Genomic DNA, 26,784 nt, shown 5'->3' with positions numbered 1-26,784 from the left:
ACTTCGATCTCTGTCAATGATAATGACGTGCAACGGTAAGTAAATTAGATAAATTAGATATCTTAAACGACAAATAAAAATTAAACAAAAAGATTAATATTTGCAATAAAACATATTCTAGATAAAAATTGAGTATTTTTTAAGAGTTAATTACTAACGCTTAAAAAAATTTTCAGTTCTTGTCTGTCGAAGCAAGTCTAAGAGGGTTTTCAGACGAGGATACTGTATGCGAGATACAGAATTTTCGATGGCGGCTGTATCGGATTCACGGGCATGCTCGTCAGTATGAAAATAGTAGCAGTGCAGTGCGGTTATATTTTTGGATTATGGATGTAGAAGAGTGTGTTATGCTGTGGTACATATTAAATAAAAAGAAACTGAAAAGACGACGTAATTTGTGGGTTCATCCTATTGTAGAATTAAGAGAAACCAAGGGAACGTATAGTTTGCTGTATCAAGATTTATTGCAAGATCCATCGAAGTTTTTTAATTATTTTCGAATATCTGTGAAGTGGTTTGAAGAACTTCATAAAATTTTGGAAATTCAATTGAGAATTCATCAAAAGAACGGCTTTCTATGACTTTTTAAAGTTAAAGTCTATGACTTAAATTTAAAATAAATATGTGTACTTATCTCCAATTTGTAAATTGTTTACCTCGCCCTAAATAACAAATGACCGTATTCCTTTCATAATAATGTAGTTTGATATTCGTTAAATAATCAAAATTCCAATTAGCAAACTTTTAAAACGAAACTGTATACGTATGAAACAAAATATTAAACTATTCTACTATGTATTTATAATAAAAACATGTTTATTTCTTACCATATTCATTTTGCTGTACTGCAGTCATGGCCTCAAAATTGTTGCTTAGAATTTTCGACCCAGCACTGCTGCTTTTTATTTCTATTGCAGTAATCTGGCGATGCTGTATCCCATAGACAGGGATTTGATTATACCAAACAAATAAATTTGTCATTATCAAATACAGCACGCTCCATTATTTAACTATATTCAGAAAACACCTTCTTTCTTTCGTTGCTCATTCACAATTATTCGACAGAAAATCGCGCGTCTATGGAATGTGGTGCAAAAGTATTCGTGTCTGAAAGCGTTCATTTAACGTAATGGTTCTTCTGTATCTCGCATTCAGTCGTCGGCGACAGGAAGGTCCGAGATACTGAATTCGGTATCTCGCATACTGTATCCCTCGCGCGTCCCGTCTGAAAAGCTTCATTTGAGTCTATGTAATATCTGCGTCTCGGATACGCGTATCTCGGATACAGTATCCTCGTCTGAAAGGCAGGGGCGGCTGGTCCTATGAGGCAGGTGAGGCAGTACCTCACCAGTATCAATCGACTATTTACGTTCTTTAACTACAATTTAACTTTTTGGAATTTTCTAAATAACTTTATTTTCATTATGATAAAAAATTAAAAATTAAAAAAAAAAAAATTAAAATATGTACACCCCTGATGTCTTATCTTTGTATATTTCTTCATAATCTACGGGCCGGACAAGGGACAAGCTTAAACCACAAAATATTAAATAAACAACGGCTCAATTTTCCGCGCCAACTTCTAATAATATATCATCTGAGCATCTCATTCTCTCTTTAAAAATTATAGCCGCCGAGGCAAGCCTCACGGCATTGCTCTGTCTGACATATTAGACATCACATTATCTAGCGAAATTCAACATGATTTATTTATTTTCTGCCCACGATTTCACCGAACAAGAGAGGCATGCCGCATATGCCGGCCGCTCTGGTTTGGTGTAGTTTTTTAACTAGCAGCGTTGCCGTTTGGGTACAAAGGTACCCAATTCGCTACATTTTTTCCCTCGGGGTATAAAAGTACATTTTAAATAAAACATAGATTTTTATTTGAAAATTGTAACAACATTGTTATGTTGTAGTAGAGTATTTTCCTTTAGTAGATGGTACTATACATATTGTTCTATTGTTTTCCGATTTAACAAAAAATATTTTTTTTCTATGCATTTACCAGATTGGCAACATTGGTACATTTTGAAACATTTCTGCAAAATTGTTGTAGTAAGAGTAAGTAGTAGTTAAATTACTTCCTGTTGACCTCTTTGTGCGGCAGGATCACGTTTGACGTATCTCGTGTTGTTTTTCATTAAAAAAACAGTAAGATTACATGTTATATAATAAGTGCAATTCTAATTAAGTTTTTTTAATAATTTTGGTGGGTTTGTTGTTTGTTTTTGTCTGCAGGATTTTCGGTTTTAGTGAAAAATGGATTTAGCACCGAGCACTTCGTCACAACTTTCCCAGGTAAATGTAAATATTCGTAATACTTGTGATCTCGTAAATTTTTTAGTCAATCAGTTTCAAGTCATTCATATGAAGATAAATTATATATAGTTAAAGTCGTAAAACGACCTATTCCAGATTTAAGTAAACATCTTGTTTCTATCGGTGGCGTCGGAAAACCAAATCGGGGATTTTAAAATGCATGGTACGAAAAGTTTGACTGGCTTACGGGTAGTATAACATTAAATAAATTGTTTTGTTGGCCATGCATTTTATTTGCCACAGCTAATACTAGCGACAAAGTTTGGTTCAAAAGTGGTTATACTGATTTGAAAAATTTGTCTCGGAGTCTATTGTTACACAATAAAAGTTCTCAACATATTACATCGAATTGCAAACTTACTCTTATGAGAAAACAAAAGCAAAATATCGCCACAGCACTAGACAATTCGCGTAAAATAGATATTGAAAATTTCAATGCTAGGGTTAAAGAAAATCGGCAAATTTTAAAAAGCCTTATAGATATTACGTTACACCTCTGTATGCAAGAGTTACCGTTTAGGGGGCATGATGAATCTAATGAATCTTTAAATCGCGGGAATTTCAAAGAGCTAGTTGTTCTTGTTAGTAAATTTGACACTAATTTAAAAACATTTTTAGAACATGATAATGACTCTAGATCAGTTTTTTCTGGGACATCTAAAACCATACAAAATGAATTAATCGATTCAATTGCTTTTGTTATAAATAAAAAAATTGAGGAAGAAATTTCAAAATCATTATTCTTTTCCTGGCAGGTGGATGAGACTACTGATATAAGCTGCCATTCACAACTATCCGTTATTTTTCGATACGTAATAAACGATAAACCAGTCGAACGATTCATGGGATTTTACGATGTAAGTTCCGGGCGTTCTGCTCAAGATTTATTTGAATTTTTATCTACCAAATTTCGAAAGTTCAACTTGCATAGTAAATTAGTGGCTCAGACATACGATGGAGCTTCTGTAATGTCGGGAGAAGTGAATGGTCTACAGGCAAAAATTAAATCTATAGCGCCTCAAGCCATGTTCATTCATTGCTATGCACATGTATTTAATTTAGTTTTAAGTAACGCATGCAGTTCAATTCAACAAGTTAAAGTTTTTTTCTCAACCTTATCCGGTTTTTCTTCATATTTTTCTAAATCTACAAAGCGTACCCAAGTGTTAGAACACATTGGAGGAAATCGTATACCTTCTAATGTAGCAACTCGCTGGAATTTTACTTCACGCGCAGTTCTCACAGTTAATAATAATAAGGATAAATTACTTGAGACCTTAGATTTTATTATTAATAGTCGCGATTTTGATGACAAAACAATAAGAGAAGCAGTAGGTTTAAAAGCTTTTTTAGAAGATCCTCAGAACATATTTTTTTTAGAAATATTTTCGTTGATTTTTCATCAAACTGATACTGTTTTTTCCATTCTACAAAATAGAAATACAGACATTGTTAAGGCCAGAAATTTACTTCAAAATACCCTAAGTAAAATACGTGAATTTAGGAGTAACAGTACTTATTTTGATACAATTTATGAAAAACTGGATACCGCTGCGTTACACTCGAAACGTCGTCGTAAGGGAGTTGAAATGACTGATAAAACTCAACAATTAAGGCAAATTTTTTTTGAAATTCTTGACATTATAGCAACCCAAATAGAGGTTAGGTTTTGCGACGTTGAAAAATTACATTTCTTTGATCTGTTGAATATATCAAAATTTCCCATTTTTGCTAAAGAATTTCCTCATGATCTATTAAAAAACTTGACAACGCAGTATAATATTTTTGATATAAATCAACTAAAAAGTGAGTTATCCGCTATGTACGGGAATGATATAATAGAAAATTGCGCAAGCCCTTATGAAATGTTAACTTTTTTTCACGATTATGATTTAAAACTTTGTATGCCAGAAGTTTTTAAATTATTATGCATTTGTGTTGTTTTGCCAGTGACAAGTGCTTCTGCAGAAAGAAGTTTCTCCGCGCTAAAAAGGATTAAAAATTACATCAGAAATACAACTGGACAGACACGATTGAGTAATATGGCAAAAATCTCAATTGAAAAATCATTTATAAAATCACAGGATGAGAACGTTTTTATAGACGATGTAATAGATCATTTTGCAGAACAGAAGTCTCGCAGAATTCCTTTAATTTATAAAAAACTTTAAATTTTAGAACTCAGTTTTCCTTTTAGAATTTATATTTTTTGAAGTTTTTCTAAAATAATTATAATTTTTAAAAATCGTGAAATAAAAAACCAAAAAACAAAATTTAACCCTTTGTTTAAGTTTATTTAACGTAAACGGCCTCACTTTATGATGTCACAAAATCGACCTTCCGACTAACATCTTACGACGAGAACGATCAATGGAGATATGCTAGACCGAAGCTTCAACTGAAGGGATATGTGAGAGCGTGAAGAAGATGGCACTAGATTAGCAGTCGCCATTTATAACACTTACTAACAAATCTCCCAGATAAAAAATACCTACTAACCCCCAAAAAAATATAAAAATCCCAAAAAAAATTAATAAAAAATATAAAGATTCAAAAAAAATATAAAATAATAAAAAATTCACAAAAAATTATAAAAATAAAAAAAGGCCACGGGAGATGCCACCTAGATCCTTGAGGCTACAACTTGGCCGCTAACCAAGGTGCAGGCTCGAGGATTAGAGCTCCCTCGTTTTTCGTTCGCTTTTATCTCACGATACGAGATTTCATGATAAACCGGAATAAGTCGCTTAACGACACCTTGGGTATCATTTAAGTTACATTTATGAGCACCCTATTACACATGGTGCTCATAAATACAGCTCAATCGCGGACTTTTTCAAAAAGCAGTCAGCCCTTATGTTGCACCTTCAGTGCACATAAGGGAGGGTGGAGGAGGGCTTAGGAGAGCTTTGAGGTGAGGATGACTTTTGTTGATCCGCGCGCGTATCGTCAGAAGTCGTTCTCACGCCAAGTCATTGTTTGCTGGCGCGAGCAATGCCTCCTTAGCCGGGTATGACTGGAGCAAAGAGAAGCTAACCATAATAATAATAATTTTCCTTAAGTATAGTGTGCCTCACCATCTTGTACTATCACGAGCCGCCCCTGCTGAAAGGGGGCTAACAGTTTACGAGAGGCTAGATCCTAGTTTTTAAGAACAGGTATTTTTCATTCCAACACTGATGAGTTGTTTTCTCTGTTTTGCTATTTTTTAATTGATGGGCTTTAACAGAGGATATAAAAGTTTCTATGAACATTCCATAAAAATTATACTATCCATCTAAGCAGTCTATTGTACAGTGTAAACGATAGGCATCGCAGACATATTAACGTTTTTAAAACAACGTGGTTTCTTGCTTTTTCCAATAGCAAGCATGGACAATCAGTGGCTGCCAGTCGCATTAGCACAAGGTAAGGGAGTAATACGATCCTCGCTTATTTGAAGTCCAGGTGCTGGTAACTCACGACGTGACGTAAGAATTTTTCGTGGCAAAGCTTTCCAATTAAAATCATGTAAATGCCTGCAGTGTTAATATTTTGGAAGACATAATTTTCTTCTTACAGTAACTCCCTTAATTAATTAGAATTATTTATATTATTACTAATTTATAATTAATCTGCTGCTGATGAATTAGCACAGTTTTTATCCTTTTATTTGAAATCATGAATGCCATGTCTTGACTTAAATCGGTTTAACCAGCCTGTGCTCGTTAGAAAATTTGACAGCTCTCCGGCTTTTTCGTTGAATTAAATTGCTTTTTCACACACAGAATCAGATCAGAAAGGAATCTTTAAAATCTCTTTGGAATCTTTAAAAAAACCACTTATATACATCATCATCTAAATCTGAGTTTGAAGCAAGTTTAATCGTATTACGACTTGTGAATCCGTCAGAAAAATCAAGCTGCGACCAAGTCATATCCCTTAATGGTAAGGTTGGTTCGCTCCAAACATTTTTTTTTATTTTTCGAACAAAATTTTTTATTTTATTTTTTGACGATGTGGCATTAAAAATACTTACATCCCTAAATTTTCACCCTAATATTACTAACACCTATTTTTAATTGCCTTATTGCCAAAGAGTTAATTGCCATACTTCTTCGAAACGGCTTGACCGATTTTTATGAAATTTTCTATGTATATTCGGTAGGTCTAATAATCGGCCGTAATCTATTTTTTATGTCCGTAAGGAGTAAGAGTGGTTCACCCAAACATTTTTTTTGTTTTGTTTAAAAACTTTTATTTTAATTTTTTTATGATGTGGCATTAAGAAATACAATAATAGCTCTTAATTTTCACCCTTCTACCACTAACTCCTATTTTTTAATAGTCATATTAGTGTCATTTTTATATGTATATTCGGCTGAATATACTACTCTAAATTTTCTTCACGGAAAGTTGCTTTCGTTCAAGTCAGTTGACATAGTTATAAAACAGAATTACGTAGTCAATTGCCTGGACTCCCACCTAACAATCTACAATTAAAAGTAGGATCAGTTTTCATTATGCTGCGTAATATTAATCAACCTCGATTGTGCAATGGAATGAGACTGACTGAGAAAAGGCTAACGAATAATGTCATTGCGACAACGATCATCAAGGAAAAATACAAGGGAGAGGATGTCTTGATCCCGCGTATACTGATGATTTCAACAAACGTACCATTTTTGTTTGTAAACGTTTACAATTTACCGTGCTTTTAGTTTCTGCAATGACAATAAACAAATCACAAAGCAAGCGTTGGAATTTTGCGGAATTAACTTAGAGTTAATTCCGCATGGGCATGTTTCGCGCATGGGCAATTACTCGCGTGTCGGAAAACTGTCATCGTTGTATATTTATTTAGCGCAAAAAAATATTTTTATCAGAAAGAATTAAAATGTTTGATTAAAGTGTTTTCTTTTGGTTAAATTTTCTGTTCATTTCTTAGACACATTATTTAATTCTAAGGTGCTACGAATTTCGACGGGTCTACTAGTATATTATAAGAAAAATGTCTGTACATCTAAAAATATATTGTTTAATAAGTCTAAGCAAATTGTGATTCATGCGGACGATATAAACTTGAGGGTACAAATCGTAAGAGACAAGTGCGAAATAGGGCTAGCCGTCAACGTAGATAAAACTAAAGTCCTAATACAAGCAAGAAAACAACGAATCTTGCAAAATTTGACAGTAGACCACGCAAATATTGAGGTAGTATAACAGCACACATACTTAAGCATACGGAAAAGGATAATGCTTCCAACAAAGCATACTTCTCTCTGTCGCAGGTGTTTGGATACAAATACATTTATAAGGAACTAAAGTTCACCATATAAAAAACCATCATGAGACCAATACTAACCTTGGAAGCAGAAACATAGATCATGACAGAAAATAACCTTTTTTTAAATATAAATTAATACTTCTGAACGAAATATATTGAAAAGGATATTGGAACAAATTTGCGACAATGGTGTGTGGGGAATAAGGTTCAATTACGAGTTACATCAATATTACAAGGAACCCTCTATAGAAAATTATGCAAAAATATAAAGATTGCGCTGAACAGGTCACCTTATAAGAATGGATAATAACAGAACACCTAGTAGAACGCTTAGTAAAACTATGATCGGACGTCGACCAGTAAGACCAAGGAAAAGGAGGATAGACGAAGTGAGAACCGATACTAACGATATATGGAAATTGGGAAACTGGAGAAGAGTAGCTAAGGAAAAGGATGCTTGGAGACGGATGCTGGGCTGTAGCGCCATAAGAGAAAGAGGAAGATCAAAAGAGAGAGAGACACAGATGTATTTTAGAATATGAAAACTATTAAGTGTAATAATATTCTAGTGTATTTTTATCGATTGTATCGAAACTGTATATTCTTGTAATGTAATGCAATTGCACCTGTGTCAGTGACTTACGCTGTCCAGACAGTAGAATTTAGTCTCGGAGAGCTTATTTATATCTCACTATTTGATATCATAGTTTCAAGTAGCACAATATTCAGTCTTAACATGTAAATCAATCCACAAATTTGATCCCATCAAATAATCTAATTTCGGGCGAGAATCGGTCACACTGTCCTTATTCACAAAAATCTGTTTGATCTTGTAAATGATCGAACTGATATAGAAAAAAAATTATATTTGTACTCCTACTGTAACCTACTGTGACCCTTAGGTATTAAGACATAAAAACAAAACAAAAATTCGTCACATTGTAAAAGTTCCCCTCGTATATTTTAAGACTTAATAAAGGAAAGCATATTATTTGTCTAGATCTAACACTGAATATATAGTTTAATAAAACTTTCCTAACCTCAAATTGAATTTAGCATGTCTAGGGCTATTCGACAGAGCGTGTACAGGTGATCTATTGGGTGACAAGGGTGAAGTTTCTCCCTCTTCGTGGGCATTTTCGTCGTCCTCGCTGATGCTGGGAAGGGTAAGAGAAGGAATGCCATTTCCTTCAGACTCAGCCTGTAATCAACAAGAAAATATTGTTATTATTATTACTCAAAAAATGTAGTATACACTTTAATAAAGTATTTTCTTAAAGACTGAACGCGTTATTCTTAGCTCTTAGCTGCTTAATTATAAATGGGGCAAGGTTTATATTAATTAAAAGGAGTAAAAAGAGTACAAAATACTTGTAAAAGAGCACAAAATATGTAAAAACATACACAGTTCTGCTCAGTGTTGCTCGAAGTTAAACGTTAATGATGCAATTACTTGCTTTATTATTTTAGCAACTAATGCAGAACTAAGAAATGATGTAGCCTCAGGAGAAAAAATTAAAAATATGCGTCTTTGTAAATAATATTGAAACTTTTTATCAATTGACGAAAATTACACATTTTTAATAATAATCATACATCATGTTTTAGAACTACAGTCCACATATTTTAATTTTTCTCCTTCTTCTTTTTTGTATAGATACAAATAGTCTGTATATTTTTATTGTACCTATGGTAAACGGTGGGTCGTCTTAAGCTACGGTAGGCATTCTGTTCTATCAGCGGTCACGTTATCTCGGGGGGTCTGGTCTTCATGGGATGGACAGTCAGAATATATGTATAAATCGCTTCTTATATCTTTATTGGTAACACACTATTTAGAACTAACGGTTAAGAATGTATATAGTACTGAGTTGACGATGTACAGCAATTAACTTGGATTTACATGGTGAGATCATTGACTATGCATAACTAAGTTTACATCTGTTTATTTCCAAAATATCGAGTTACTAAAATGAATTATGATTATACATTCGCCCTAATTGTTCGTTTGTTTACTACATTTATATAGTATTCATGACAAATAACTACGGTTATTAGGGCAACGATGTTATTGTAAAAATGCCGAATATTTAAGCTTGAGCTTTAAGCGTAACCAAAGCGTTTTGAAACTTGGACACGTACTGTTATACAATGTGTGCTCTAGATTTCTGATTGGAAACAATTATTTATTAAAATAGACTATTTTAAATCACTGTATTTATCTCAATATTTTTAAAATACGTCTTTGATATATACTACATGCCTCCAATTAATTATCATTCCAGTTAATTAACATTTTAAAGAGATATATTAAAAGGTTTGATCTCTGTTTTTGGAATATTCTATATTGATCTTTGATTTTCAAGGGGTGAAAACCATTGGAAAAATTGATGGTAAAACACATATATGGGACATACCTAGAAGCACAGATATACGACAGAGGTGCTAAGAGTAGAATAAAACAATCATATAATCCAAATGACAATAAATAGGGTAGTAAAGATGGCAAGAGACGGTTTCTCAATGGAAGACGATCATTGAGAAGATTACGAAAACGATGGAACGACAATTTACTGGAGGCACATAGAAAAACAGACAGTCATGTTTACACAAAATAGAGAAAAATATCTATGATTTTCTGAATTCGTTTTAAAAGTTGCTTACTTAATGTTGGTCCTTTGTGTTTTAAGAGTTTATTTAGTACGCCGTCTTCTTTAAGTGGTTTTAAATTTTTTTCTTAGTTCTTCCACTAAATCTCTTAAATATTTAGTTCTTTATCTGTCAGTAATTCTGATGTGAGTAATTTGTTTTCCTATTCGCTTTTAACAAATATTTACTGTAAATAGTTACCTCATGTTTTCTTTTTATTTTTTATTTTATTTTATTTTTATTTAGGCCAATGCAGTTAGTTTTTTACTCGAAACAACTTTATAGATGAAATTGACAGTTCAAATGTGGAGTATGAGACAATACAAAAATACTCTCATCTAGGGATTCATACATTTTTCAGTGGAACTATTTTTAAATAAACAATCAAAACATAATCAAAAAGTCACACTCAATATTTTGCGCATAACTTATAATTTATCTATTTAGAGATTTGACGTCTATAGGCGAAATTTAAATCCATTAATAAATAAAAAAATTATTGCAAAATGAACAATAAAATCGGTGTTTTTAAATACTGTTAATAAATTTTTTATTGTTTAATAAAATTTGTTTAAATGTACCTAATCTCTATATTCCTTAGATTTGTTTTTTGCTTTTGAAACTTAAATTTTTTGTTGCGCCAGGAAAATTTTTGCATTTTTCAAAAAACAATTTTTGTATAAACTGACAAAGCTTCAATATTAATTAGTTCTCAGTGTTGTCCTAAGGCGGTTAACAGAGGGTTCACAAAAATAAATATAGGTAAAATAATATAGGGAAATAATTTTTTTACATTTGCTTTTATTTTCCAGGATTGTTAAAAATTATGGAAGAAAAGCGAAGTTTTTCAACATGGTTTTGGAAAAAGCCTCTAATGCCAGCGGAACTATTAGAAGAATTGGAGGGAATTACTGATGAGCAAGCCGAGATTAAAACTTGTAAAATGTTTTATCTGGTCTGTTCTTCTCTACGGAGTCGAAACATGGACTTTAAAAATAAAGAGCCTGAATAGAATCGAGGCATTTGAAATGTGGGTGTACCGTAGAATTTTAAAAATTCCTTGGACAGCACGAAAAACAAATGAAGAAGTACTAGCGAGACTCAATTTAGAAAAAGAACTATTGAGAACAGTCAAAAGAAGAAAAACCAGTTATTTAGGGCATTTGTTGCGCAACGAGAAATACTACATCCCTCAGTTGATAATAAAAGGCAAAATAGAAGGAAAGCGAGGAATTGGAAGAAAAAAATTGTCCTGGTTACGTAATATCAGAAACTGGACAGGACTTGGATTTGAGGAACTCTTAAGAACAGCTGAAGATAGACAAACGTTTGCCACCATAACCGCTAACCTCCATTGATGGAGACGGCACTTGAAGAAGAAGAAGCCGAGAACTCCGATGTTAATAGAGATTCCGATGCTGATGATGGTTTAGACGAAGTATCTAGTGCAACTAATAATATATCATCTTTATGTACACCTACATCCTCAGGTACTTCTACACCACAGCTACCTCGAAAATGAAAGATTAACTTGAATTTATTAGAGGATAATATAGAAGGTGACTTGGATTCCCATGATTCAGTGGACTATCCTAATTTCATGCCTCCTTCCCAGCTTCCACTGGTTTCCCATGAAAGTAAAGAAGAGGATGAAGAGGTAGAAAATACTACTGAACCATTTTCTTCTTGGACTAAGACTGCCGTCACCCCTAAGAGGGTTAATGAATTTAATTTTACTGCCGATGTAGGAATACAGATTGAGGTTGGGTCTGAGGAGCCAATTACATTTTTTAAAAAACTTTTAAAACCTGAGTTTATGAACTTTTTTGTTCAACAATCAAATCTATATGCCGAACAAAATGGGAACCAATTAGATTTAACAGTGGAGGAGCTTAAGGCATTTATTGGTGTTTTAATTATAATGCGAATTAATACATTACTAACCCTGCGCAAATATTGGTCACGTAATCCTAATTTTCACAATAATAGAACAGCAGAAATATTTTCTCTCAAAAGATTTTTAAAAATACTCAGGCTTTTGCAACTAAAAGACAATCACAACATGCCGCCTCGTGGATTTACAGCTTATGATAAACTGTCTAAAGTGCATTCACTCATTGAACACTGCTCTAGTACATTTTGCCGATCATTTAAACCAAGCCGAAATGTTGCAGTAGACGAAATCATGGTTGCTTTTAAAGGGCCTACCAGTCTAAAACAATATATGCCCATGAAGCAGATAAAGAGAAGAATAAAGATTTGGGCTTTGGCTTGTTCAGAAACTGGCTATTTATTTGAATTTATAATATACGAAGGTAAAGAATAAACGACGACAAATAATATTTTAGGAGAACGTGTTGTTTTAAATTTAGTTAAAGATTTCTTTGGTTAGGGATATTATATTTATTTCGACAATTTCTATACCACTATACACTTTATGGAAAAATTAAAAGAGAGATCTCTTTTTGGTGGAGCAAATAGACTTTGCAGTATCTGATGAGATATCTATTACCAAATGGAAATAAAGAGGGGTAAAAGTAGTTACTGTGTGTAGTAATGCGCACAATGCTGCTGAAACTGGCCACGTTCTTCGCACGAATAAAAAAATAGAGAGATAAGTTGTTGCGTGTCCATCTTCTATAGTTGATTATAACAAATATATGGGCGCTGTTGACCGCTTTGATCAAAGAATGGCAGCATATTCCATTTGTTGGAAAAGTAGAAGATGGTGGGCAAAGCTTCTATATTAATTTATAGATGCATGGATTGTGAATACCTATATACTTTATAGAGAGGATCTAAAAAAAAAAGAATCCACGAAAAAAGCCTTGTAGCCACCTGGACTTTAGGAGCAAATTAGCAGATCTGCTCATAGGAAATTATAAGGCCAGAAACCGGCCAGGACCTACAACTATCAACAGAAATGATTTTGGGAACATTACGCACGTTCCAGTTACAACAACCAAAAGAAGGTGTCAAGAATGTTCCAAACGGTGAATCCAGAAGCAAAGTAATTATAAATGCCATGTCTCTGATGTAGCTTTAGATAATGTTTTAATTTGATACTGTTTGTATTTTTATAATAAATAATATTGAATGGTTTCCGTATACCATGTATACCAGAGGACTTTCATGATTTTTTTCCTTTAATGCTCCCTGGTACAATGGTTTACCATATTTTTATAGAAAAATCAACCATCTAAACAATACAAAAAAAATTTTTACTACTTAGTGTACATATTTTTGTGTAAAAATGCACTTTTCAACTCAGTTTAGAAAAAAAAAGGTTAAGATGTATAATAATAACCTATGTAAAAAAGTTAACAAAAAATTACATTTTACAATAACTCCGTAGAATTCAGTTAAAATTAAATGAAAAAATATTCGCAAATCTAGATAAAAAACACAACTTATTTAAAAAAAAATTAATTTTTTTAACAAAACTTTTAGGAAGCAAATTAATTAAAAATTATTTAAACAGGATTCTTGTAATCAAAGAGTATATTGCATTCCGAATGGAGTAAAAGAGTGGTGGTAGCCGACTGAAGGGCCAGCAGTCGCACTCTCCAAAAAATCCAACACGGTTTCAAAATAGAGCGTTCGGAAAAAAAATAACATATCTCGGGTTCTACTGGACTAAATTTGCTCTCTTTAAACTGAGGTACAACGTTATAATAATAACATTTATCGTATTTTCATTTCAAAATTATCCAAAACAAAGCAGCTAATGACTACTGGATGTACAAACCTTTTCTGATGTCGCTTTTTATTGTTATTTATTTATTTATTTATTTAAAATATAGCAGTTAAAAAAAAGAAAGAGCAAATTTAGTCCAGTTGAACCGATATTTCATTTTTTTTTCGAGCGCTCTATTTGTATAATAAGGGCATGTTAGCAAGTTACTTATAAAATCTAACTGGAAAGTTCAAGGGTTTATGTCTCTTAAGTCTTCTCATTTCCCTGCTGTTGTCCAGTAGGTTTACCGCACCAGAATTTTAGTGAACTTCTAACCGCTTTAAATGTCCATCACTACAGTTTTTTATTTCTTCGCGCACAACACTCACACACTGCCTAAGGACCTTCGATTGAAACCTCTGCAGGAATACAATATTGGATTCGCTTACACATCCCCACAGTTAAATACCGTAGGTCCAGATGAGTTTTAGAATTACTTTATACTTTAATAATTTATTTTCTAGTGATAGTTCAGAACAGATACAGCTAAAAATATAACATTGTTTTTCGCATGTGAAAAATTGAACACTATTTTGGAACCGTGTAGGATTTTTTGAAGGACTCGACAGGTCTTTCAGTTGGCTACCACCACTCTTTTACTCTAATCGCAACGCAAATTATCCTTTGATTGCAATACTCCTGTTTAAACAATTTTCAATCATTGTATTTGTATTAAAAACTTTAACTTTTCTTTGAGAAGATTAGTTAATTTCAGCCCTTACTATTGTTAACTATCGTAACAGTGATTTTTTAAAGGCTATCTTGGATCCAAAGGGTTGTAGGATCTTTTTTTTTAAGTTCTATTTTTTAACCAGCTTTTCGAATATTATTTTGCCATTTAAATGGACATAAACTCTACGGATTTATTGTAAATGTTTATAAACTTAATAAAAAAGTGCTATTTATCATCATCATGAGTAGTGCTACAGCCCTAATTGATCGATTTCCTCAGCCTATTTTGCTAGTCGTTTCTGTTCATTGCCAACCGTCGCCAGTTTGCTGCGCCGATTTTCTTCGCGTTGTCGTCCACATCATCCCTTCATCTCAGTCTTGGTCTACCTCTACTCCTATTTCCTACTAGTGTCGGTAATAGGGTTTTTCTAGGTGGGTAACTTTTATTTGATCTTGACGTGTCCAGTCCATCTAAGCCTGCCATTAACTATTTCTTTATACTTCTCGTACAATTCGAAATTATATCGCCTTCTCCAAATACCATTCTCACAGATTGCACCCAATATTCTGCGTAGTATCTTCCTTTCGGGGACGAGTAGATGAAGACGCTATTTATTATTAAATAATTTTGTATACATAAATATAATAGGTTTTTAGTACACGTCTTAAAAAAGAAAATAAGCCCTGGACTGGATTATTGAGATCCATTCAGTCAAATTATCTGGACCAGCCTTAGAAATTAGCTCATTTTTCAAAAGATGTAATAAACAAATTAAATTTTGTAAAAACTATTCAACCGATATGGCCAATCTGTTGCACGCTCAAAGAAGAGCTACTTAATTAGAAGCTACTTAATAAGAAGAAAGACAGGCGTCACAAGGTAGACCACCTACGACCTACACGATAGAGAGACGACGCGACGTCAAAAGAATCGTTGGGAATTGTCTGCCGGAAGCTCATGAAATGGGAGAAATGGAAGAAAATAACAACAAACAACAGGTTTATGTCAACTTTGGATGAAGAAGGCTGGATGATGATGATGATAAGCCATTAGGACGCACCATGTCAGTGATAAGAACTTTCCTACAGAGCCTGTTCTGAACGGAATAGAAAAACCATGCTTTTAGAAGAGAGCTCAGACTCACAGTCTCAGACCGTCGTGGATTCAGCCATTTTCTCTGTAAAAATCATTTGCGTTTTAACCCATTAGGTATAACACATTCTGTACTCACAGTTCTTATTTTATAATATCATTGCTTTTTGTCATTATAATTTCGTCTCTTCATTTTGCGGTGAAGATGAGTAAAGGCCTTAAAAATGTTTTATAGATTCCAATCTTGCCTGCTGTACACATTCATAATTTTTTATATATCAAGTCTCTTCGTGATCCGCTAATACTCGATGCGTTTATCCATTGTGCTTATGCCTCTCCGGTCAGGTTTCTTTTACTTAACTTTCATTTAATTAAATCTTGATTTTTGTTGTTCTCAACCGCATCTTAGCATCGTTTGTATTATTGTACTATTGATTGTGTTTTTTTGATAGACATGTTTATATTGAATTTATGAACCATAATTTATTTTCATAGATATAAAAAATTTATGTTCAAAATTGACTTTATTTTATCACCTTTTTTGTAAATAAATATTACTTAAATAAGTTTTCCACTGTATTCTGAAATTTAAGACAGTTCGATAAGTTTTCATAATAAAAAATATCCAGAAATCTGTAAAAGTCAGTGTGTGAGGTTAAGAGATGTTATAAATTATGAATTTTACCCTTAGATTTTTTTGCCGCTCAACCAAATCCGACAGTTTCCTCTGATTTCGGTATTTTGGTTCGAGGATTATCAATAAAAAATCGTTTTTACTTCTGAATTTATGACTATTTGAATATTTTATTACATCACATTTCTTGGTGATATTTATAACTTTTGAAAGGAATGAAATTGACTAACACAACACCGCAAAATATCAATCGATTGAATACAAAATGTACTGGTGCAAAGATGAAGGTGTAAACATATTAAATTTCAAATTGTTTTATTGTGGCTTTTAAAATATTTGGCTTGAAATACATATTAATTATAAAATAAGTTTGTTTATTGTTGTTTATTTCGGCTTAAAATACAATTTTAAAACTTAAACCAGCACAATATTTCTTACGTTGGGATCAAAATAAAGTAATTCTTCATATAATTATTATATTTTGTAACATTATTTGTTAAACTCGTTACATGCCGCTTTGTGTGACAAAGGGCTATTTGGAAAATGTAACTCTTTTTTTTCGGTATATTCTACACCTAAGCTATTGAACATTTTCAAAAATGTTAGTGGCTTAAAAATTGCAACGAAGAATGTGAAAACGGTATCGAAGTTGTACACAAAGGCAAAGGATCCGTGTAAAACGTGTATATTGGAGAATCATCTCGTAATTTTCACAATAGAGTAATATCACATCGCATCGACATAAAAACCAAAAAGATAAACGCATGTGCGCTCACAGAACATGCATTAACTTTAAAACATGAATTTAATTTCGAGGATTCCTGTATTCTGGCAAAGGAAAAAACCATTCAAAACGTGTTTTCTTGGAAATGTGTTTCATAAAATCTAATACGTCTTGTATAAATAAAAAGTCAGACATAGATAAATTGAGCAACATTTATTGTTACTTACTGACAAAACATCAAAAATAAAATAAAGATTTACTTTTACATATACACACCGTAATACACCTGCATACAAAACATGTTGCATACTATCAAGACAGGTTTAATATACTACTTCCATTAATATAATAGCAGGTACTCCTAATTACTATTTAATCACACTATTTTTGTTTTTTTTTCTGTTCTCTATGGATCAGTCAAACACACCATGAAAAGATGTCACTAACAAAATTTGAACTTTCCAACTAAATTTTAAAATGTATATTGTCCATTATTTTAAATGTTATATTTTATGTGTGTGTTTTTAATGTTGAGTGTCGTAGCTTTGCAAAAATAATCTCAACGACTAGTAAGTTGCAATGACAATTTGAGATATGTTCATCAGTTCACTACAAATAAAAAGATTTTAGAATATAAGTAAACAACCAACAGGGTTCATACTTACAAAAACAATTTGTAGGGTTTTTTTTTATAGATGTTATAAAAACTCTACGATAACTTAACATTAAAGATTAACAACTAAACGAGAGAAACGAAACAAAAAAATACAAGAAAAAGTGTAAGAACACTAGTTCATTTAATTTTAACCGATGGCTTTATTTGAATGTTGGTTTAAGCTCTTTCGAGGGTCAAACCACACTAATCTTTTCGATTGTTTTCTATCAGCTCTAGGATGTCATAATTTTCACATGTCTTTTCACGTGGCTTATTGTCGTACATGTGTTTCTTTGGAATGCAGGGAAGAGGTACGATTCTTGAGGGACTTAGCGAGCGGAACGGAGACAGATCTTTTTTAAAAAAAGATTAATTTTTTCTTTTTCTTTAAAAAACAAACAAACAAAAAAAAATGGAAAGAAGAATTGGAATGAAGTTACTGTCTTGTAAGTGTTTTTTTTTATTTGTTTTGTATGATGAGAGAGCGATATATCTGGCTCAAGTTGTCGATGTCGGTTCTCTTATTTAGGGACTGCCAATGTAACTATATATATATATATATATATATATATATATATATATATATATATATATATATATATATATATATATATATTATAGAGACATATATCAAATCAATGCAGACTTGTAGAACTAGAAAAAGAAACTGAAAATATAAAAAGGGCCGTAATAGGAATCGAAGAAGTAAGTCAGAAAGATGAAGAGCTATTGAAATTAGCGCCAGGAAATACATTTTACTACCAACGAACATCAACGGACAGAACGATTACTCACATTGACGAACAAAAAAAGAGGAACTCTACAGTAACATAACTGAAGCATTAAATAACAATAAAAGTCACTTCAAGTATTTAGTTGATGATTTGTGAGAATGCGTGAATTGTGTTGATGCTAAAGTGTAAAATAGGAACGGCAAAAAACAAGTTATGGCAAAGTATGAAGTCGGTAAGAGAAGTGACGGGGAGAAACACTGGTTCAGTGTGACAACTATGGTTGACACCAGGAAGGATGTTTTCCGAGACAGACGGTTTCCTTCTTGCCATTTAAATCAGGTTATTCCAACTAAAAATTACCTGAAATATATTGTCAATAAACCTTAAGTCCAAAACGACAAATGCTATTTGTTGGTACTGAGTATAAAGAACGTCATGAATAGGGAAGACTATTCATCAGGAATTAGCCAACAAACTGGGACTTTTCCAATCAGAGCATCTCCCTGATTTTCAATAAATTCCTGACAGAATGCTTAAAAACGACAACTACAAGCTATTATGGCACCGCACTGTGCTCGCAGACCAACCAGTGGCGCATAATAGACCGGATTTCCTACTAGTTAATAATCGTACTAAGTAAATAACACTAATAGATGTGGCAATACTTAACAACAATAATCTACGACTTAAATGTAACGAAAAGATAGCCAAGTATAAAGATCTAAAAATACAAATAAAGAGACAGTGGAGAATATAAAGTACCCAGACAGTACCTGTTATTCTATCTACTGCTGGTGATACTCCAAAAAACCTTCTAAAAAACATAAAAAAGCTGGGTCTAAATAATTACTTTTCTATACAGAAAGATGTGCTAATTTCGACGTCCAAATACGTACGAAAATTTTTGGGAGGTACTCATCACGTACCAAGTCACTTAGGTCTAGATAACACGGAAAAAATCTCACCAGAGCCCAATCCTTTTAATACCTTAGGTATCTGTGATGAGGGAATTTTCCCCTTAAAGGGAGTATGAGCCGTATGACTAAATCTGGATATATTAATAATACTAATCATTTATTATAATTTTAATTAATTATAATTTTTTCCAGGGAAGGCTGTAATAACCTCTCAGATCTCTTTGTAAGGTAAATGTGTACACATCTAACCAGAGAGTTTTTTTTATAAATATATAAATATATGTCAGAGGTCCAATCCATCAATTTGATGCTAAGGTTTACATATTAGGGTTTGTAGTTTATAATTGGGGATTTTAATATATTCAAAATTAGGTTTAGGCTGTACATAATAGGTGAATGGTAACATCGGTTAAATTTAATTGGTAACTGTATATTTTATATAACTAAGCAGAGATTAAATTGGGTTTTATAATAATGTATCTTTTATTAGTACTTTTTTTCTTTTCGGAAACTAATTAAAACAACACTTATAGCAATATAACATATCTTGGGAAGTAACAGTTATACCTTCCTGGCGCCCACAATATTTTTAGTTAATAAGTTTCTTATTTTAGTACTTTTTTCTCGTTTAATTATCCTTGATTATATCAGTTTATCAGTCATATTCATTATAAGGAAGATGTCTTTTACGGGCATGCAAATTGGTAGAATCCTTCTTGAGTTTCAAATGGTCATTCTCCGGCTTACCCTGCTAGCCAAGCTGCATTAAGTCTTACAAATTTTAAGTTGTAAGCACATTTCTTTCATTTTAGTTGCATTGGTCACTACATTAGCCAACTCCCTATTCTTGCTGAATTGTTGCTTTCCACAAAAGTCTAGTTGCAAAATTTTTGTAAGATTTAAAAAATGAACTATTTTTGCGTGTTGTTTGCAATCTCTACGTTTCATGAAATTGCAATTTTGTCGTTTATAAATTTAGCATAAAAACTTACCTTTTTCATGTAAATATACTGTAAATTTTAATAATACCTCAAAATATGAATTAAAAATTTTTCTCGAATTTGCGTTTTTTCGTTTTTTGCATTTTCTGAGACATTTCTCCATAATAATATTGTATATTTTTTTACACCCTCAAAAGTAGATTTCAACATACAAATGGCATACCGACTTTTTTTAAAACACCAGACATTTTGACATAACAATTTTCGATTGGAAATTAGGATTCCTCTTCGATATTAAATAAAAATAAAAAAAAAAAATATTTTAAATTAAAAAAATTACAGCGTATTTGGAACATAAAAAAGTCGCATATATTAGAAACATAAATATCGCACAATTTTTTTTCTTCCCCTTCTACTTTTTATCAGAAATTCTACTTGTTCATTGGCAGATCTATACCTCTACGGAAGGTTGTTACTTCATCTTTTGCGCGGTCGTCTGATGCTTCTTCTGCCGATTGGTGATTTATGCTATTTTGACGACACGGGTCTCCTCCATTCTGCTTATGTGGTTATTCTTTTTTCTTTTTTGTGTCCATTCATTTATACACTGTACGTTACTTTTTCTTCTAATGTCTTCACTTTCGATCTCTCAGCGTATTTCCTGTAATTCTTCTCAGTACTCTCATCTCTGCCGTTTCTAGTAGCCTTTGCGTTGTGGCTGTGTCGGGTCTTGTTTCTGAGGCATATGTCATTATTGGTCTTGCACTGGCTTTATAAATTCTTGATTTCATCTTAGTGTTAATGTGTTATTAAGGCATCCTGCCGGTCTATTTGCTTTTTGTACTTGATCTCTCACATCTTTGTCCAGGTCTCCATAGCTAGACAGTGTAATTCCCAGGTAATTTGTTTCCATTGCTTGTTCAATACTGATGCCATAAATTTCTATTTTACATCTGGTTGCTTCTTTGCTTACTACTATTGCTTTAGTCTTCTTGCATGAGATTGTCATATTAAATTCTTTTGCTCTTTTGTTAAATCTGTGGACCAGTCTTTGTAGACTATCTTCATCTTGGGCTATCAATATTGCGTCGTCTTCGTAACAGGGTATTTTGATTTCTTTGTTTCCCATTCTGTATCCTCTTCCTTTGGTAACGGTTTTGATAATTTCATCCATGATCAAATTGAAGAGCATGGGGCTCGATGAATCCCCTTGTCTTATTTCGCTGCCTATTTCTATAGGTTCTGTAAGTAGTCCATCTATTCTGACTTCCATTTTGTTGTTTTGGTAGATGTTTTCGATAGTTTTTATAATATTTAGGGAAACTTCTCTATTATACAGAAGATGGATTACATCTTTGAGCCTTACTCTGTCTAATGACTTCTTTAGGTCAATCAGACACAGAAATTCTGGTCTATTATACTCTAGTGATTTCTCAGTAATTTACTTTATAACGAATATTGCATATGTACACGATGTTCCACTACGAAACCCTATTGTTCTTCTTGTAAACTTATTCTCTGATTTAATCGCACTTTAAAATTTTAGTTGTAAGTTTGAGCGTAATATTTAACAAGTTTATAGTTCTGTAGATTTCTGGCAGTTTTTATCTCCTTTTTTGAATAGTTGAATTAATTCGGTTGTTCTCCATTCTTCCCGTATTTTATTGTGTTTTATAATTTTATAAATTAATGTTTTTAATTGTTCTGTCATTGCTGCTCCACAATATTTCAGTAACTCGTTTGGTAACCCGTCTTTACCTGCTGCTTTTCTGTTCTTAAGGTGTTTTCCGTATAAGTATTTTCCGAACTTCCTGTACATTTATATTAAGTTCTTGATTTTTGGTAATTTCTGGTGTTTCCGGTTCTAGCGTAGTTTCTTCTTTCTCTGCATATAGATTTTTTAGGTAGTCAATCAACGTATCCTTTTCTATTTGTTTTGGTTCTATTAGTTACGTCCATTTTTTGACCTCTTATGAAGCGCCATATTTCCTTTTGCAGACCGTAAAAATCATGTTGTATTTCTTTCAAAAAGCATTCTCAGTGATCATTTTTTTATTTTTCTTACAAGTGCATTTGTTTCGTCTCTAATCATCTTATAATTATGGTATGCCTCTAGTGTTTTGGTTGACATGTATTTCAGGTAAGCTTTTTTCTTTTCTTTACATTTTTTCTTTCTTTACTTCTGTACAAAAGCATGGAGTTCTTCGCGTTGGGAAAGATATATTTTTATTTATATTTCTTTTACCAAGAACTTGATAGGCTAAGATATTAGACTTAATTTTTGCCCAGCTTTCATCAACTCCATCACTTTCTGTGATATATGTGTTTCTGCTTTTTTTTGTTATTCTTTTTTGGAATCTTGTGGAGTCATTCTGTAAGCTTTCGACTTTTATCTTTGTGGTGTATTCTGGTGTTTTGTTATCACATATATGTGTTTTTATTCGGATTTTGCACAATTCCAATTTATGATCGCTTCCTATTTCTGCTGATGTTAGTGCTCTTACATCCAAGATTTGAGAGGGCTGTAACTCTATATTCGACAGATTATAGTCTATTATAGATCTTTGTCCTCTACAGTTTTTAAAAGTGTATTTGTAGTGTTCTTTGGTAGGGAAAAATATATTATTAATACGTATCTCGTTTATGTTGCAGAGGTCCGTCAGAAAAAGGTCTCCGTTTTCATTTCATCCATATCATCCATATCAAATCACCCATAATGATTATATATTCATCATTTGGAATATCGTTTATTACAGTCTGAAGGTGTTCGTAGAAGTTTTCCCTTGTGGTGGTATCTCTGTTGTTCTCTGGTGCATTTTTTTATGGAAGATAAAAAAAGCACAAACTCGGTTATTTAAATTTTTGGCATAAATTTTGAGGTTATGTAAAAAAGTGTAAATACTATAGACATGTAATATAATATAGAATAACTGCTACAGTCACGTTCCCCTGTACGACAGAGAAAACTGACGCAAAGCAGTCTCTGCATCTCTGTCTAACGGGCCAAGTTTTTCGACCACGTCACCTTGTCAGTGGTCATTTAGATTACGTGTTCGATAAACCTGGCCAATAAGAAAGAGATGCAGTAACTTCTTTACGTCAGTTTTCTCTGTCGCACTGAGGGAACGAACATGTATTGCAGCTATCAGTCTATTTGTATTGTATGTCTATGGTAAATACAAAAGTTTTAGATTTTTTATAACTTACAGCTTTGCCATATAAATTTTATCGCCTTATAAACAATGTGTTCTGGGAAAGGCCAGAGGGAAGAAGGTCTCTAGGGCGGCCTAGAAAAAGGTAGAAAGATGCAGTCAAAGAAGATCTAGAGAAAATGGGAGAGCGACAATGGGAATTACTAGCACAGGACCGACAAACATGGAAGGCAAGTGTAAACGCGGCAAAGACTCACGAAGAGTTGTAGCGCCATTGATGATGATGATGATGATACAGCTTTGCCATGCAACTTTTTTCCATAGAACTTGTAGTTTTGTCGGGAATTATGATTAATAAATTCTACCCTTAGAAACTCACCCCCTTTCTCTTCCTGGCCTCAGATTGTCCGAAAATTATTTTTTCTTAAATTTGTGTTATATTTTCTTCCTTTCACAATGAGTTCCATCCTGTTACTATTTTTTTTGGTCTCAAAAATTATCGAACCTGGCCTAACAATAAATACAATTTGTTGAGAATTTTGGTTATAAAAAGCTATTTCGGAATTGAATGATTGACAAAAAAGGCAGACTGTAATATTTCGTCCCAGATGAACAAAAGCAATATTTAATAAAAATAAATTATTTACCAATGAAACTTTATTTTTAGAATTCTTTTTGATTGTTTTTTAACTAGGCTACGTTATTAGTTTGCCTTTTAACTAAACGAGTTCTCAATAAAATATTTTTTATTTACATAATAACTTTCGAATTGCTAATCTCGGTGCAGGCAAGTTTTAATTACTTCTATAACTTTCGAAAGAAATTTTTTGTAAAAAATATTAAATAAGGTTAATATTGGAGATAAAATTAAACTAAATTTAAAATAATGTGCCACTTGACCTACTTTCTATTTAAAATTGTAAAGGTAACATGACCAGACATGCCAAAAATTATCTAATAATAGAAATATTCAACCAACCAGTTGAAAAAAGACAACATACACAGATATTTACAGTGAACCATTGAAGGATGGATGAATATAATATATTTACTTATTATTTTATGCATTTGTAGGTAGTAGGTTATAAATTGCAATAAATAAATAAAAAAAACACAATTTTGATTTCTATATTTTCCGTACTACACCACCCCCAGCCCGACCTTCTTGGCTGAGACGTAGGGCAGCTTGAAAATAAATAAACAATAACATGGAGGAACAAACTTTTTAGCTATCAACATCTAATCAAAGAATTGATATACCATGGTAAATAGTTAAAAGTAAAAAAAGCAGAAAAACAATGATTAGCAAATTTAACTACTATAGAGTAATTAGAATATAGAGTAAGTAAAAAGAAGAAGAAAGTTAGCTTGGGCAGCATTCGGTAAACTGAACTATATACTCAGAAATCAACAAATTCAATTACAACTTAGATCTAAAGTTTTTGATGCATGCATTATTCCGATATTAACTTATGCGGCACAAACATGGATAATCACAAAAAAGAATATGAATATACTTAGAGTCACTCAACACGCGATGGAAAGAGCAATGCTAGGTATATCACCTAAAGACAAGAAAACAAACACATGGATAAGACAGAAAACCAAAGTCACCGATGTGGTGCAAAAATCATTAAAGTTGAAATGGGAATACGCTGGACATGTAGCTAGGAGCGATCTAAACAAATGGCACAGATCAATTTTAACCTGGAGACCATACCAAGACAAAAGACCCAGAGGCAGACCTCCTATGAGATGGACAGATGATCTGAAGAGGACTGCCGGGAAAAATTTGCTACAAGTAGCGTACAATACAAAACAATGGAAAGGAAGACTTGAAGAGGCTTATGTTCAGATGTGGACGTGAATGGCTAGACGAAGAAGAAGAGTAATTAATTATTGAAAGTAATTTAAACATGTCTATGTCTCTAAAAGGTTCCTTAAACGTCATATTAATTTTTATGTATATAGATTTTCCCTAAAGGATGGAGTCTTGCAATCTTGAAATTCTTACATGTAAGACTGGGCTACATCTAAGACATTGAAGTGGCACTTGGCCTATTGCACTATTAGAGCTATAGAGCTATTATTTGAGCTTTAATCCTAGATTACATTATCTAGCCTAAAAGGTGTAAAAGCTTTGAGACTGAACCCTCCATGTAGCTCTTTGCCCGTGACTTTTCTTCGTCTAATGTAAACAACTGCACATTTGCAGGCTATGGCACTAACACAAAATGTGCTCTGCTGTTTCTTCCTCTAGATGACAGAATCTGCATAGATCGTCATTTGTCAATTTCATCAGCTTCAACTGCCTATTCAGCTTACAGTGCCCTGTTAACAGACCTACTATGGTTGTGACTGTTTATCCTGTCTTTGCTTATTGGGTCTGTTACAAAATTTTGGCGAATGTTCTCTAATAAACTGTTTGGCCTGGTCAATTTCTTCACCATTAAAGAAACTTGTGTGCTACCCACTTTCTGATAGATTTTCTTGTTATTGTCTTTGCATTTCCGCAGAAGAATTCCGGTCCAATAAATGGCACTAATGAGCCCTGTTTGGCCATTTCATCTGCTTTGTTATTGCCCTTATAACTCCCGTGCCTGGTATCTAGGTTACTGTAACCTTGCTATGGTCTCCTAGATTTTAGGGCACCCACAGAATCCCATAATACATTAGAATTGACCTCTACAGAATTAAGTACCTTAAGCGCTGATTGGCAGTCTGTGAAGATGGCAATTAATGGTACGTTCTTTTCTGCCTTTCAATTTCTTTCACGCAGTGATGTATTGCCGCCTGGGAAATGGTGACATCCTTCGATAAACTTACTGAGAAATGAATTCCTTGCTTTCTCCCTACGATATCGGCTTCTACACTTTCAGATATTTTTGAGCTTTCAGTATACCAGTCAGCTTCTGCTTGTATGGGTATACCTTCCTTCCAGTCGTCCCTACCTGGTATATTAATTTTGAATTTATTGTCAAAGCTATATCTCGTAGCTGTTGCATCGAAGGGTTTCTATTATCAGCGTTGTGCGTCTGGCTTATTGTGTTGCTGTTTTTCTTCTTGTTGATATGCCTATCCGTTACTAATGTTGGCGATCATCATGGCAATCTTTATCTTATCTGCAGCAGCGCGGAAAAGCTGCACAAATATTGTATTGAACCAGATTCTGAGCTCCTTTAACCAAGATGTTCCTCTTCTTCCTGGACGTCGTTTTCCAAATATTTTTCTTTGCAGGATGCCTTGAAGGAGAACATATCTGGATTCATTTCGCCTAATATGTCCTAAG

The 26,784-nt window shown here is 32.9% G+C and overlaps 1 protein-coding gene across 4 annotated transcripts in view; it reads right to left on the bottom strand.

Moving 5' to 3' along the window:
• Elk (Eag-like K[+] channel) overlaps positions 1-26,784 on the bottom strand; it is a 1,090,653-nt gene that overhangs the window by 23,334 nt on the left and 1,040,535 nt on the right. For all 4 annotated transcript variants that reach the window (XM_072525784.1, XM_072525786.1, XM_072525788.1 and 1 more), the window contains one exon: positions 8,629-8,789. In XM_072525784.1, the coding sequence (XP_072381885.1) occupies positions 8,629-8,789 (161 nt within the window). The remainder of the gene's footprint in view (positions 1-8,628; positions 8,790-26,784) is intronic.

This window comes from Diabrotica undecimpunctata, chromosome 3 (genome assembly GCF_040954645.1).
Source record: "Diabrotica undecimpunctata isolate CICGRU chromosome 3, icDiaUnde3, whole genome shotgun sequence".
NCBI classification, from domain to species: Eukaryota; Metazoa; Arthropoda; class Insecta; order Coleoptera; family Chrysomelidae; genus Diabrotica; species Diabrotica undecimpunctata.
Note: the sequence above shows the minus strand (reverse complement) of the source record. Positions and strands in the feature narration are given on the sequence as shown.